General features: G+C 37.5%; 1 protein-coding gene across 1 annotated transcript; it reads left to right on the plus strand.

Annotated features, from left to right (window-relative positions):
* The first annotated feature begins 14,518 nt into the window (after nucleotides 1-14,518).
* Nucleotides 14,519-15,596, plus strand: LOC138166183 (glyceraldehyde-3-phosphate dehydrogenase-like). The gene has a single exon (XM_069094612.1). The coding sequence runs from the start codon at nucleotides 14,552-14,554 to the stop codon at nucleotides 15,551-15,553; it is 1,002 nt and encodes a 333-aa protein (XP_068950713.1). The 5' UTR covers nucleotides 14,519-14,551; the 3' UTR covers nucleotides 15,554-15,596.

Raw genomic sequence — 15,596 nt, forward strand, 5'->3', positions numbered from 1 at the left:
ACACAATTGTCCAGGTACACTATGTGAGGGAAAATGATTAATAAAGCATTAAAGAAAAGAATGACTACAGATACCATCTCCCTTTTTCTCCTTCACATCTCTAGTAGGACAATCATGTTGTGGTCACACCCAATCACCAGGGACATATATATTCTCCGGGTTTAGTGGATAATATTAATAGCTAACATTCACACATATCACTGTAAGGTTTGCAAACAACTTTGTGTAGATGACCTCAGTGTATATTCACAATAATTCTGCACATAGCATCTTCTTTCATAGATCCTTTGTAGTTAATTTGGACATTTACAATAGTCAAAACAACTTATTCTTAAAACAATATTGCTGTTATTATATACAGTATTCTCTTGGTTCTGCTCATTTAGCTTTTCAGTATTCCATGCAGGTCTATCCATGTTTTTCTAAAATCAATGAGCTCATCATTTCTTATAGCACAGTAGTATTCCATCATGATCATATACAAAAACTTATTCATCCATTCCCCAATTGACAGGCATCCCTAAAATTTACATCTGCACCCAGAGAAAGAACTGATAAATAGAATCATGTATAAAATTATTTTACACACACACACACGTGTGTGTGGATTCATGTGCAATCATCTTTTTTTATTCAAATATGTTTTAGAAATTATTCTATTCCATAAATTAAAAATAAAAAAAATAAATCCTGTGAAGTGGTTGTTATTATAGTTCCACTTTTACAGATGAGTAAATTTAGTTTGAATGTTGCTAAGTGTCTTGAGAAACATTAATCAACAATTAACTTCTAAAATGGAATTCCAACCCGGGACTTTCCATCTCTAAGTCCAATTCTTTGACCAATAAATAAAACATCCTACCTCACCCCAAATCGGCCTTCCACCTTGTCTTTTGGAGCCCTGTAATTGTATTTTTTGTGTGTGCACCCTGACAAGAAATAATTCAACCCAGTCAACTTTTTTGCATTTGAATGATACTAAAATTTCAGTCTTTGAGATGGTAAAAGAAGTCTCTTCAGAGTAGTAAATAATAAAATTTCCCCAATAACACTGGAGGTTTGATTAAGATGTAATTACAAAGGAAAAAACAATTTGCCTTTTCTCTCTGAAAGGTTCATGAGTTCCTTAGCAAAGAGAGATTGTCCATCCATGTAGGATATCTTTCAGAAAAAAAATAAAGTTCTCCTTTAAACATTTCTTCAGAAATGATTTTGGTGAACATATTCCTAAAATATGACTTATATGTTCTTGAATTCTTAAACAGTATAATCAGTAGAACTTGAACTTCTCTTGATATCATTGAAATGTAGTGTTCAGAGGGAACTCAAGGCCATCCTTCTAGTCCAACACGATTTTACTTCAGAATATGAGTTCCTTGAAGTTAAGGACTCTTTTGCTCTTGTCTTTGCATTACTAATCTATAGTATTGTTCCTTTGCACATAAAGAAGCTTAATAACTACTTATAGAATGCTTTTGAATTGTGTATGACTGAGTCCCAGAAATGTGAACTGACTTCTCCATTAACACATAACTAGTTTTTATCAACCAATCAGTCAACAAACATTATTAAGCATCCAATATTAACCAAGTACTGCACCAAGATGCAAAGAGAAAAAAGGGACAGTCTGCCCTCAAAGAATTTGTATTTGGTCAGGGAAAATAAGACGCACACATGAAAGCAGAGGCGTGTATTTTGCAGAGCTTTAGTTTTAAGGTAATTTGGGGTGGTATTTTTTTTTTTGCTGAATACTTGATTGGTCATCAGTAATTAAATGGTATTTCTACAAAGGTGGCATGGCATAGACTATATAAAAAGACAGTCCCAGAGTCAGTACAGCCTAAGATTCATTCACATTTCTGGTATATATGAGTTGTGGGATCTAGACATATCCTTTAGCATTTTGATGTCTTAAGACTGTAAGTTGCAGAATAGTTGCAGAAATGCATTGGTTCAGGGAGTTCCCTCACCATGGAGCTCCTTACAATGATGTAATTACAAATACAGATGAGAATAAAATCCTTCAGAGCAATCAAGGTATTCCAGAAGGCAGCCTACTAAAGGTGGGGGAGAATCCAGGTGTGTTTCATTCATTCCTATGCTACTATATGATTTCTATTCGTGTCATCTAATTTTTTTCACCTGGCCAAATCCAGTGGACCCTCCCCCCCCCCCATCCCTAGTCATGTTCCTGAAGATCTGTATGGTATGTTCCCACTTGAAAATTTGATTCTGGGTTTTAGGAGATCTGGATCATTTCCTCTCGCAAATTTCAACAGTCATAAATGATAACATTTCCTTTGTACACTGCACAAAATTAAGTGTAATCTTGAAAATATTGCCTCTCCCACTGGGGATGGGGGGGGAAGGGTATGTTAAAGAGTAGGAAAGAACACAACAATTAAAAGCTAGCCGTCTTAGGGAGGTGATGGATTCTTTGTATGGTAGAATGTATAATCATCAAAGAGTTTATCTCCCTCTGAATGCTACATAACATCAGCATGTGTAAATGCCAACACACCTGCTTGAACATTGAGAAAACCACAAAGGCTCCATCATTCATTCTCCTATCAGGCTCCATTTTTACCCCGAGGTGCTGCAGGCACTCGTGTAAGCTCGGCATATTTTAAGACATTCAACACCTTGTTTGAGTGTTCCCGTGCCAGAGAGGATTATTCCAAATTACTGCCTGGAGTGGTGCCTCTGTACTTCAGAGAAAACCCCCAGTCCAGTGGTTATTGCAGAGGGAGAGGCACATCTCTTTGAATAGACATCCCCAATCACAATCCAATTTTTCACATACTCATGGGAAGCAAATAGGATGTGAGAAAGGTAAGTATGTGCTTGCTGCTGCCTACATTAAGCATACTGTCCTGGAAGAGAAGGAATGGGGGCAGAAAAGGGCAGTAAGTAGAAAACCAGATGTAGGAAACAGACAATATTGATAGTTCATGAAATTGACATGAGGAAAAAATATGTCTTCAAGTCCGATTTCTGGTTAAGCGTGTGTGCATGTATCCGAAGACATAATTTGCCCCCAGGTGAATATGAGGGGGAAAAAATCTTCAGAAAATGTTTTTTCCTCCTGTGTTGCTTTTCCTTGGTCCCAATTTATGTTTTTCATGGAAACTTACTGATTACTTCTTGGGCATGAACTTGGGTAACATGGTTAGATAGGAGGAATATCTCCTACCACCTCACAGTGTCTGCAGATACTGATAAAAACAAGGCTAATTTTAAAGTTGATTTTAAGACAATAAATACAACTACAGAAATGCAAATGGGAAAGAAATGGAATACTATGAAATTGTGTTAGCCAAACTTGGCCCCAGAAACTAAATGAGAAAATGCATTCTCAAATTTTCATTGAAGAAGGGGGAGAATAAGTTATAGAATATTTCCTATGCCTTCTAAGTCTACTAAAATTTATATTATCTATCTCCACTGGACCTTCATTTGAGGAAGGTAGTTCTGCTCTCTTCTAATTGATTATACTTCCCACAGTGACTGTTCTAAATCTTTTCTTCTCTTCTAAGTATTCCACACCTCTTGTCATCTTCTCAGTGGAGGATCTTACCTCACACTTTACTGAGGAAAAGAAAAATAGAAGCTATTTTTCTGCAGCTCTCTCTCCTCCCCTACCTGGAATCTCAGAATTTCTTAATATCATTCTTTGTTCTTTATTGTTTTACTGCTTAGTATTGTATACTGAGTGGAAACCTTAGAGTCCAAAAGACCTGATTCCTCTTCTCTCCTTCTACTTTTTGAGCCTCAATTGCCATATCTGTAAGGTGAGAGTTTAGGAACAGATAGCGTCTAAGATCCCTTTCAACTATAAATGTATGATCTTACAATCCAAGTTGAAAAAAGTGTCCTTTCTCCTTGTCGAGGACAAAGCCTTTACTTGTATCTGTCATCTCATCCCATTGTGTCTTCTCCAATAGATACCCTTCATGGTCATCCCCACTCCCACTACTATAATCTTCAATTTCATTACATCTACTTGTCTTTCTGTTATACTTGCAACCACACTCAGGTTTTCCAAATCCATAAAAATAAAAACCCTCATTTGACCTTTCCTTTTGTTGACATTAGCATACTAATTCCTCTCACGGATTCCTAGAATAGACTTGGTAGACATGTTTCCTCCACTACACTTTCGTTTCTCTCTCTTTGAGCCCTTCACAATATAGCTCCTTACTATATCTCAACTGAAACTGTTCTCCCCAAAGTTTGGAATGAGTTCTTAATTGATAAGTCAGATGTCCTTTTCTCAATCCAAATAATATTAATAATAGATGACATTGATAGATTCTTTTAAGATTTGCCAATTGCTTTACATATATTATCGACCTTGACGTAGTATTTGACACAATTGACTATTGCCTCCAACCCTCTTCTTAGAGATTGTTCAATATGGGTTTTCATGATATTGGCATCACTTCATTCTCCTCGAGTTTGCCAATTTGTTCATTCTCAGACTCCTTTACTTGGTTATCATTCACTGCTTTGCTGGGTGGTACAATGGATAGATCACTGGAGCTGGAGCTTAGAAGACCTGATTTCAAATCCAGTCTCAGTCATTTATTAGCTATGTGACCCTAGGAAAGTCACTTAGGCTCTCTCTGCCTCAATTCTGTCATCCATAAAACTGATAAAATAACATCTATGTGATACAATTGCTTGGAGAATCAAAAGAGATGTTTGCAAATGCTTTGCTGACCTTAAAGTGCCATTTAAATAAATATTAGCTATTCACAGACTCTCCCCTAATTGTTAGTGCACCCCCATGGCTTTGTTCTAGAGTTTTTGATCTTCCTTCTCTGTAATCTTTCTCAGTGACCTAACAAGCTCCCATGGATTGAATTATCTCTGTGCACCTAGCTTCTGTCTCTCACCTGAGCCCCAATGCTGAATTATCAATGGCTTATTGGAAATTTTGAACTAGATAACCCATAGCCATCCCAAACTCACATGTCCACAATAGAATTCACTATCTTTACCCTTTCATGCACACTTTCCCCTAACTTTCCTATTCCTGTTGAGGACATGATTATTCTTTCAGAAACCCCATCTTGAAACCTCAGTATCATCCATAACTCCTCATTCTTAGCCCTCATATCTTATCCATTTCTGATCTTGTGTGTTTTACCTCTCAACATCTCAGTATTCATCCCCTTGTCACCACCTATAGAACCCCAACATGATGCAGTCCCTTATTACTTCTCATCTGGGCAGGGGATCTTAATAATTTTTGTGTCCTGGGCACCTTTGGCTATCTAAGTGAAGCCAATGGACCCCCTTCTAGGGACTAAGTATTTAAATAATTCAAGGAAATGCTGAATGCCTTTTGGAGGTTAGTGAAAAGAAATACATAATTTTTCCTCATCCAAGTTTATGGGAGTCTCCTGAAATCTATCTTCAGTTCCATTGGGGGTCCATGAGTCATTAATCTCCCTGATCGAGGACTATTGAAATAGCTCCATAATTAGTCTCCTTGTTCTAAAACTCTCTCCTGTTCAATTCATCCTCCACATGGTTGTGAAGTGAATAGTCTGGTAGTTAAAAAGAATGAAGGAGTGTTCTCCAAGTGTTGCAAGAACTCTTGTATTTGTGGCTTGATGAGAGGCAGAACAGACATCTTCCAATAGTTCCCCAAGGCATGTTTGTGTTCCTGCTTAGAAGAGAAAAGGGAGATTGGGATCTGAGGCCACCATTATGCTTTCCTCAGAAAGAGGGGTATTGGACTAGAAATATATCTATCTGCTGCTTTGCAAATTAAGCTATGGCATATGATTGGGTTTGGGTTAAGTTTTGATAATTTTATTATTTTTTTTGGGGGGGGGAGGAACCTAAGCTTTATATCCAAGGTTTCAGCATCTTTCCTACCCTATAATACTTACATAAGGAATACACATAGAGAATAGCAAAGAACCCCATTTATCCAAACAGAAATCAGAGATGGTATACACAAGGGAATATAAGTGAGACTATACAGAGTGAAGGAGCTCTCCCAGTGGGAGTGAAATAATTCAACTAACCAAGAGAGAGGGTCTTGGATCTCATCCAATATAAAAATCCCTAAAGTCTGTACTGTAGAAAGCTGAGAATAGGAACAAGATGGAGATGGTCAGCTCTTCTTCCCAGTCTTTTCTTTGAGCAATCTGAGGTGGGGTTGGCCTCTTCTAGCTTCTCTTTTCAAGCTAAAAAATCAAGTAAATACTATGCAAAGAAGACCCTTTTTCGGAGAGACCTAAAGAGAAACTCTGCCTCAGAACTGAAGCTCTCACCTCTCACCAAGTCCACCCCAACCTTCACATAGGAGAGGGCATCCATCTCTACCAATAAAAGGAGAGTCCCATGCCCATGGGTCTTAGGACAGGGCTTCCATTCCTACAGTACAGATTTAGATGAGTTATACCATTTTTCAATAAGCTCCAGTGGTTCCCTATTACCTACAAGAAAAAATACAAACTCCTCTTTTTGCCATTCAAAGCTTGGCTCTTATCTTTACAATGTTATGATCTATTTTTCTCCTTCATATGGAATATTGTTAAGCCAGACTGACTTTTCTCTTCATTACATATAACTTTCTATTTTGCAATTCTCTGCTTTTGTGATGATTGTCTTACATGTCTGGAATGCCCCTTAGTCTCCCTCGCTTCCTTCAAAGCCCAGATCAAATTCCATCTCCTTCATGAAACCTTTGTTGATTCCCTATGCCCCCAATTATTGACTCTCTTACCCCCCTCTCTCTTCATATATTTGTATATGTATTTAAAAATATAGATGTATTTTATATATGTGTATGTTTCTATATGTGTATTGCATGTATAGTATGCAATGTCTAAATGTACTTGATTAACACATGGTATATTAATGTGTATGCATGTACATATGTGTGTATATACTCATATGTTTCATATGTGTATTTATATAATACACATACATATATATATATACATAACTACCAGGCTTTCCTGTTGTTTGATATTGGCAGAATAATAAGCATCCTGAGGGCAAGAATTTTATTTTTGTCTTTATAACTCCAGGACCTCACACAATGACTGAAAATTCTCTCCACCACCTTAGATCACCACGTCCTCAAATTACCTTGTATTTACTCACCCTTCTGCATGTTGTATCTTCCCAGTAGAATTGTTTTTATCTGTTTACATGTACTAGCTCCCCAGTACAACATGATCTCCTTGAGGACATTCTCCTACATGTGCATGCTTAATAAATATTTATTAAAATAAAATATCTATATCTCAGTAGGTAAAATGTGTGACACTATATGAGAGAAACAGATTATTTCATTCATATCTTTACATCCCCCATGGCTTAAAAAAATTCTTACCAGGCAGTAAAGAAGGATTTATTAAGCCCTTCCTTTGGGTCAGTTGCTATGGTAATCTCTGGGAATATAAAGAAAGGCTAAAAGTCCCTGACCTCAGGAAACTCACATTCTAATGGGAGAGACAATATTTAAATAACTAATTATACACTGTACAATATAGATGAAAAACAATCCAATGTAGGACTCTACAAGCTGAACGGATGAGGAAAGACCTCATGAAAAACTTGGAATTTAAGCTGATTTTTGAAGGAACCCCCTACACAGATGAGGGGAAAAAACATTCCAAGCATTGGACTAGTCAGTCAGTGCAAATAAATAGAAATGGGAGATGCGGTTCTGGGGTCTAGAAACTGAAAGTAGGCCAGTGTAACCATAAATTTGAGTGGGTCTCTACTCACTGAAATACACAGTAACATTGGGACCAAATGTAAGGAGACTAGAAAGGTTTGAAGGGATTAGATGATAAAGGCCTTCAAATACCAAATAGAAGATTTAAAGTAATAGGAAGTCATTGGAGTTCAGTGAGCAGTGGGTGATATAATCACCTCAGCAGTTAAGTGGAGGATGGATTGATATAGGGAGAGACTTGAGGCAGGATACCCAGTTAGAAGACTTAAATGAGTAGAAGCTGCTATAAACAATGAGAGCCTGTATAAAAGGTTGAGGACTAGGTAAGCAGAGAGATTAAGGGATATTTTCAAGAATGATTTGGCAATAGAAAGGTTATGTGGGATGAGTGAGAGTGAGGAGTTGAGAACAGGACTGATTGTGGATGTGGGTACTGTCAGGTTGGGATATGCTCTGAAATAAGAAGAAAGTTGGGAAGAGGTGAGGGTTTTTTATCGTTTGTTTGGAAGGTGGAATCATGACTTCTGTTTTAGACAATTTTATTTTCTATGGCTATAGGACATTCAGTTCTAGATGCCTAAGATGTAGCTAGTGATGTGGTACTATCTCTTGGGAGATCGGAGCTGGATTTAGAGATCTAGGAATCACCTCCATTAAGATGATAATTGAACTCATGGAAACTGGTGAGATTACCAAGTGAAATAGTATGGTATGGAGTGAATAAAGAAGAGGGCCCAAAGCAGAGCCTTAGACAATACTCACTTTAAGTAGATTAGTTGGTTGTTGTCCTTCCTACTCAGAGAGGACCAAAATGACATCACTATGTTAGAGTCATTACAGTGTGTCCTACTGTGGTTGATCAGACCAATAGGAGCTTGGAATGTTCTGACACAAATAGTCCACGTGAACATTTGGGGTGAATTCTCTGAATTTGTGCTCATCTCCCACTTCATTTGAGCTGCTTCAATTCTGCTTTCCTCATAGAGCACAGCACCTTCTCTGATGCAGGCACACTGTGCTGAGCAGTCCTGTGCCAGTGTCTCCCAGGTCACACAATCAATTCCAAAGTTCTCAAGAGCGAACTTGAGAGTGTCCTTGTATCGCTTCTTCTGACCATCATATAAACCCTTGCCCTGTGCGATTTCTCCATAAAATAATCATTTTGGCAAATAGAAAAGATGAAGATGAAGAAAAAGGAAATTGAGGAGAAGTTAGAAAGATGCGATGAGAACCAGGAGAGAGCAATGCCCCCAAGAAACTAGAGACTACCATAGCAGGCCACTTCACAAATGCTTGTTGACTTTGAATGCCTGATAAAATTCAATCAGGAAAAATGTTTTAGTTGGTTTTATCAACCATTTCTTTTGCTTTTGAATTTTGGTTACAAGGGTAGGAGATATTTATTGGAAATTAACATATCATGAAAAAAAAACCTATTCATTAAAAAATATTCACCAGGGGTTAAATGTTATAATATTAAGTAGGCTTTGATAAGAACTGTTTTTTAAATACCAAAATGGTTGTCCAAATAACCAAACTCTGATATTGTCCTTCGATATAATTGCAGAAACTTTATTGCATATACTTAAAATGGAGTTTATTGCAGAAGTGTTTATTATCTCTTTAGATATCTTCATCTAAATAACAGACAGACCACTTGAACACAATAAAGGGAGTCTTATATTTATACACGTGTTTACATACTTATTATAGCTACAATGCTTTATTTAAGTAAGATGGTATTTTCTAAAACAGTAAGGAGAGAGATATTTGGAAATCTTTTCATTCCTTTGTTGAAACTATGGAAAACTGGAAATGGACATGAGTAAATAAAATAAGATTTTTTTAATTACCTGTAATAATGTTCAGTGAAGATCAAGAATGGTTAGAATCATGTGTTATTAGAAATTTATAAGCCAATATAAAATATAATTCATGGGTGTGGGAAGCAGGGGAAAACAAAACAAAACAATAACCTGAAAACTAAGTACATAGTCCCTTTTCTTCAAAGCCTGGTTCCCTGGGAAAGAAACAAGGCTCAAGTTACTTATTTAGGAGAGGAAATTGAGGCGTTAAAAAAGGATGAATTTCACAGTTTAATGAACAAGATTTGGATGTCATTATTTACAAGTCTTGTGAATAAACATATTATTATTTATATTACATAGACATGTATTTATAATATGCATATATACATGTATGTACAGATAATATATGTATATGCATATATAAGTTATATGTTTATGTGTGTTATTTGCTTTCACACAATGGCATGGAAAAATGATTGGACACAAAAGCATCATGATACTAAAGAAATTATATTACTGAGTCTCATAGATTTAAAATGGAAATGGATTTTAGAATCCTCATTGTTTTCCCAATGAGGAAACTGAGGTCCAGAAAAAAAATTCATTCATTTGTCCAAGGTAAATGAGAGATGCAAGCTTTGTGCTTAGGACTTTGGAATCTGAAGTCAGTCCTTTTCTCCCTGTACCCTGGCACCATGCCCTTGATATCTTTCAAGTTTGGAGCCTTGTTATTAACCTCAGATCATTGCAGGTACTTTCTAACACAGCTTTTATTTAACTCCACTGGAATTGAAGTAGAGGAAGTGTGAAAAAAAGATAAAGCATTCAGATGGGAAGGAATAATATATACTTGAGCCAAGTAAACACTTCGTATTGGTTAAATCATGGAAAGTTGAGGATCAGATGATTGAAACAACATGCACTATGATGATGTATTGACATGTTAATTGAAACAATTTTTCCCTGCAAAAGTACTTTTCTGAAATCATATTTATTTTTTTTTCTCCAAAGTGGGCCCATTCTTTTAGAAAAAGGCTCAACCTAAAGAGGCATGCCCTGAATAATCAGAGGTAATTAGTGAGTTCCTGGGGATAGGATGGGGTGGGGTGGGTGGAGAGGAAACAAAACAACAAGCTTTTTATTACTGTGGGGATGGATGGACGCAGGTAATAAAACCCTAGCTCATCCCTACTTACAATAAAGCCCTAAAATTAAGAATAAACCTTATTATAAGGACATGAAATTTCAAATGAAAGTATAATTGGCTTGCTTCATTTTAAGACTGCATTACTGAGCCACAGCATTATTGTTGTAACTTTATTGCATACATTTAAAATTGAGCTTATTGTAAGGCAGTTTTAAATCTCTCTTTCACTCATTCTCATTATTTGGCCTGTCAGTTCTCTTCAATACTTTCCTAGCCCAAAATGGTTTCTCTCTCTCTCTCTCTCTCTCTCTCTCTCTCTCTCTCTCTCTCTCTCTCTCTCTCTTTCTCTCTCTCCCCTCTCTCTGTCTTCAACATAAATACAAACACACCAATGCTCACAAATCACATACCCCATTCTGAGTTCACTCACTATTTCCTATGCAGTGATTCACAAGTTTTCCTCATAATTTGCTTTTATTGCCACTCCATTTATCCAATTGAAAACAACCTTTGGATTTTTGAGGGATTTCTAATTGTACTAACTTCCGTCATCTAGCATATATGAACCTTAAATGAAAATGTTTAAGCTTATATAGAAATAACAATAGCGACGACAAAATAAAACTGAATTCTTTGCAATTGTAGGCATCTAGTTTAGCTTTAGAAAAAAGAATTCAGAGAATGCATCTCTCTCTACCTTGCAGGGGCAGAGAACGGTTATGGTTATAGAATGTTGTATATACTGTCAGATATGGTTCATATATTTAGTAACTTTGTTGCATTTCTTTTTCTCCCTCTTCCTTTTAAATCTTTGTTACAAGGAATAATTGGGGATGGGCAGAAAAGGGCATAATTGAAAATGAAGGTCACGTAAAATAATGATATCAAGAAAATCAGATCAGAAAATATTAATATATGTACCATTAAGGGCTGTGGATAGCTATGGTTGTGAAGAATGAAGTTGCCTAGTCTATATTCATCACTGCCCTCTCATTACTATTCACTTTGTCTTTTGATATTTGATAAACCAGACTCTAATATAACAATAAATTATTTTTTGGATTTGGGAGAGTTTTTTGTTTGTTGTTCATTTTTAGCATACAGGCACTATAATATAATGCCACTTTACAGTCCATCTGCCCTTCTTCTGTCACTTTGTGGAATTTATATTATATAAAAAGTTAGAATATACTCACAATAGCTCAGAGCCTTCAGTTAGGAAAATTCCAACTATTTAGACAGAGTTTTATTTCTTTACCCATTTAATTTTTTAATTATATCTAAATAACACTTGACCTTTTTATTGTTGAGAAAAAAATGTGTGTGTGTGTGTGTGTGTGTGTGTGTGTGTGTGTGTACCTGTTAATGAACAGGAATTATATGGAGAAATTGGGCAGAGAGCAGGTATGTTCTTGGAACTTTTATCAGTCTTTGACGAGGTCAGTACAATTTGTTTCTCCAGCCTCTTATAGTGGACAATGGGTCTTCCTTCTCTGCCACAGATCAATCCTACTTCTATTTCTTTAACCTCTTTCCCTTCTGTGCTCAATTTTTATTTTATTTTTTGCTTTTTGGAGGGCAATTGGGCCCAAGTGACTTGTCTAAGGTCACATGGCTAGTAAGTGTTAAGTGTCTGAGGCCAGGTTTGAACTCAGATCTTCCTGACTCCAAGGCCACACTGGTGCTCTGTTCACTGTGCCACCTAGCTGCCCCTGGGCACTCAATTTTTTTTAAGAACAGCTCTTTTAAAAAAAGGAGTACATAAAAACATTGTGTAGATTTGACAAAAACCTCAACCTATGACCATAGCATGTGAGTAGAAGATTTCTAAGCCAAAGGAAGGACAAAGGGCTATAAACTATTGTGGTTCAAAGAAAAGGATTTTCTAATTCATCTTCAAAAATGGTACTTCACTAGGGATGGCTAGGTGGCACAGTGAATAGAGCACCAATCCTGAGTCAGGAGGACCTGAGTTCAAATTTGGTCTCAGACCCTTAACACTTACTAGATATTTAACCTTGGGCAAATCACTTAACCCCAATTGCCCTCCCCCCAAAAAGAAGTTGTACTTCACCAGACCCATTTATTTTGGGCTATTATTTGAGGGGGTTGAGAAATAACATTGCACAGTGAATATAATGCCCAACTTCAACTCCGAAAGACCTTTGATAAGACTTATTTTGCAACCCTCTGGGAGTCTCTATTTTGTGGAAATTCTAAGCTGGCCAACTTCCATTCTCTTCCCAGCTCTGGACTGCAGGGCCATGGCTAAAATTCTTCCTCATCCTGGAACTTCCCTTAGCACCTGGGGCATTCTCATTCGGATATGTCCTTCTTCCAGGCCAGTCCTCTTCTCCTGTTAATGAGTTCCTTCTGGGGTCTCCATTTTGTGGAGAGACCTAGACTGAACCACCTTCATTCCCTTCCTGTTTCTGCTTCTAACTTTTCAGATTTCAAAAAACACATGCGCCCACACTCATTTACCTTCCTCCCCTTTTATTTTTATGTTGTTTTTCTACATTTAAAATTTCAGCCCTTAGAGGACAAGAGCATATATTTTGTTCATGTCTGTATTTCCAGAACTTAACAAGACACTTCATTAGTAGTAAGTATGGAATACCTGCTTGTTGCCTTGACATCGGGCTTATCACATAACCTCTCAATGCAGACAGGAAATAACTCTATCTACAAATAGAACAGTTGTTGACTTTTAGTGGAATGAGGGTTAATTTCAGGAGCTCTCTACATAGAGGAAATCCAGTTGCAGAGCAAATAACAACAACAATTACAATGATGATGATGATGATGATGATGATGATACCTTAATATATGGCCTAGAGAAGTGGTGTCAAACTCACAAAGAAGGGATCCCTGCTGGCCACATACTAACTTTTAAAATAACTAATTAGCATTTTATATATATATATGTATATGTTGTATTGCATGTTCATTTGTTGTGTTGAACATTTGGCAATTATATCTTAATGTAGTTCCCCTCCTTAGTAGGCAGTTTTGCAGGTACATGCTTGTCTGTAAAAGTGAAACTGACACATCTTGGTTTGGAGAAATAAATTAATTTACATTCTTGAAGTGGTTTGAGCAGTGGAAAGATCATTTTCTTGAGAGTCAAAAAACCTAGGTTCACATCCTCTCCTCCTGTGATACTTACTATTTCTGTGACCTTGAATAAATCACTTAACCTATATAAGCTTTCATTTCATCGTCTATACAATGAGGGGGTTGGAATACATGACCTTGAGTTTCTAGGATTATAGTTAACCTTCTCTGTCTTTCATGACTATATAAAAAATGAATGGGGGCAGTCTTTGTAATTATTTGGGTTGGTCTATGTTGGCCATTCTTGCCATGCTATCTTGTGAATCATATGATGTTCTCACTTGAGACTACTTATTTAGCTACTATTTGTCATAAGAACCTTAAATCTGCCATTGATCAGAAAGCTTTTTGATTGGTTGAGAGTCAGAAAAGTCTTCTCACTTGGATCAATTAATTTTTATTCCTGGTTGATGGCTAGACTTAAAGGGGCCAAACTTAAGAGGGCTGAGAAGGTTGCAGTGAAGATGGAGAATTTAGAGAAGGAGGTGATATATTCTTTGCAAGAAAAATGCCTTTCTCTTCGGGAATTAAATGAAAAGAAGATAATTTGGAAAAGTAAGTCCAATTGATTAGGGACTAACTCACTCCAGGGAAATATCAAAAAGTTAAGAAGTTTGGAAAACTTCTGAGACCAAAGGGTAGAATTAAAAAATATAGAATTATGTTAACTGACTTAGTGGACTTGGAATCAAGAATGCCTCAATTTGGCTTTCGGCTTTTCTCCCAAGCTTGGTGCCAGGTTCTGCTGCTTAATCGCATCCCTGAAACAAGATGTTGAAGGTCGGAGTCAATGGATTTGGCCGTATTGGGCACCTGGTGACCAGGGCTGCATTCACCTCAGGTGGAGTAGACGTTGTGGCCATCAATCACCCCTTCATTGACCTCAACTACATGGTTTATATGTTTCAATATGATTCCACTCATGGCAAATTCAAGGGCACTGTCAAGGCTGAGAATGGGAAGCTGGTGATCAATGGAAAAGCCATTACCATCTTCCAGGAATGGGATCCTACCAATATTAAATGGGGAGATGCTGGAGCCAAGTATGTTGTAGAGTCCACTGGAGTCTTTACCACCATGGAAAAGGCTGGGGCTCACTTGAAGGGTGGAGACAAGAGGGTCATCATCTCCGCCCCTTCTGCTGATGCCCCAATGTTCATGACGGGAGTGAACCATGAGAAATATGATAATTCCCTTAAGATTGTCAGTAATGCTTCCTGCACCACCAACTGCTTGGCCCCCTTGGCCAAGGTCATTCATGACAACTTTGGCATTGTGGAAGGACTCATGACTACAGTCCATGCCATTACTGCTACCCAGAAGACAGTAGATGGCCCCTCTGGTAAGCTGTGGTGTGATGGGTGTGATGCTGCCCAAAACATCATCCCTGCTTCCACTGGTGCTGCTAAGGCTGTAGGCAAGGTTATTCCTGAGCTGAATGGGAATCTCACAAGCATGGCCTTCCATGTTCCTATTGCCAATGTATCTGTTGTGGATCTGACCTGCCACCTGGAGAAACCTGCCAAATATGATGATATCAAGAAAGTGGTGAAGCAAGCATCAGAGGGACCCTTGAAGGGCATCTTGGGCTACACAGAGGACCAGATTGTATCCTGTGACTTCAACAGCAACACTCACTCTTCTACCTTTGATGCTGGTGCTGGTATTGCCCTCAATGACCATTTTGTCAAGCTCATTTCCTGGTATGACAATGAGTATGGTTATAGCAACCGTGTAGTAGACCTCATGGTCTACATGGCCTCCAAGGAGTAAAGTGGAAAGCCATGGATCTTCATCCCCAGCCAAAAAGAGGAAA

The sequence above is a fragment of the Petaurus breviceps genome, unplaced genomic scaffold (assembly GCF_028583685.1).
Source record: "Petaurus breviceps papuanus isolate PSGF00001 unplaced genomic scaffold, PetGlider_PUasm1.0 220, whole genome shotgun sequence".
NCBI lineage: Eukaryota > Metazoa > Chordata > Mammalia > Diprotodontia > Petauridae > Petaurus > Petaurus breviceps.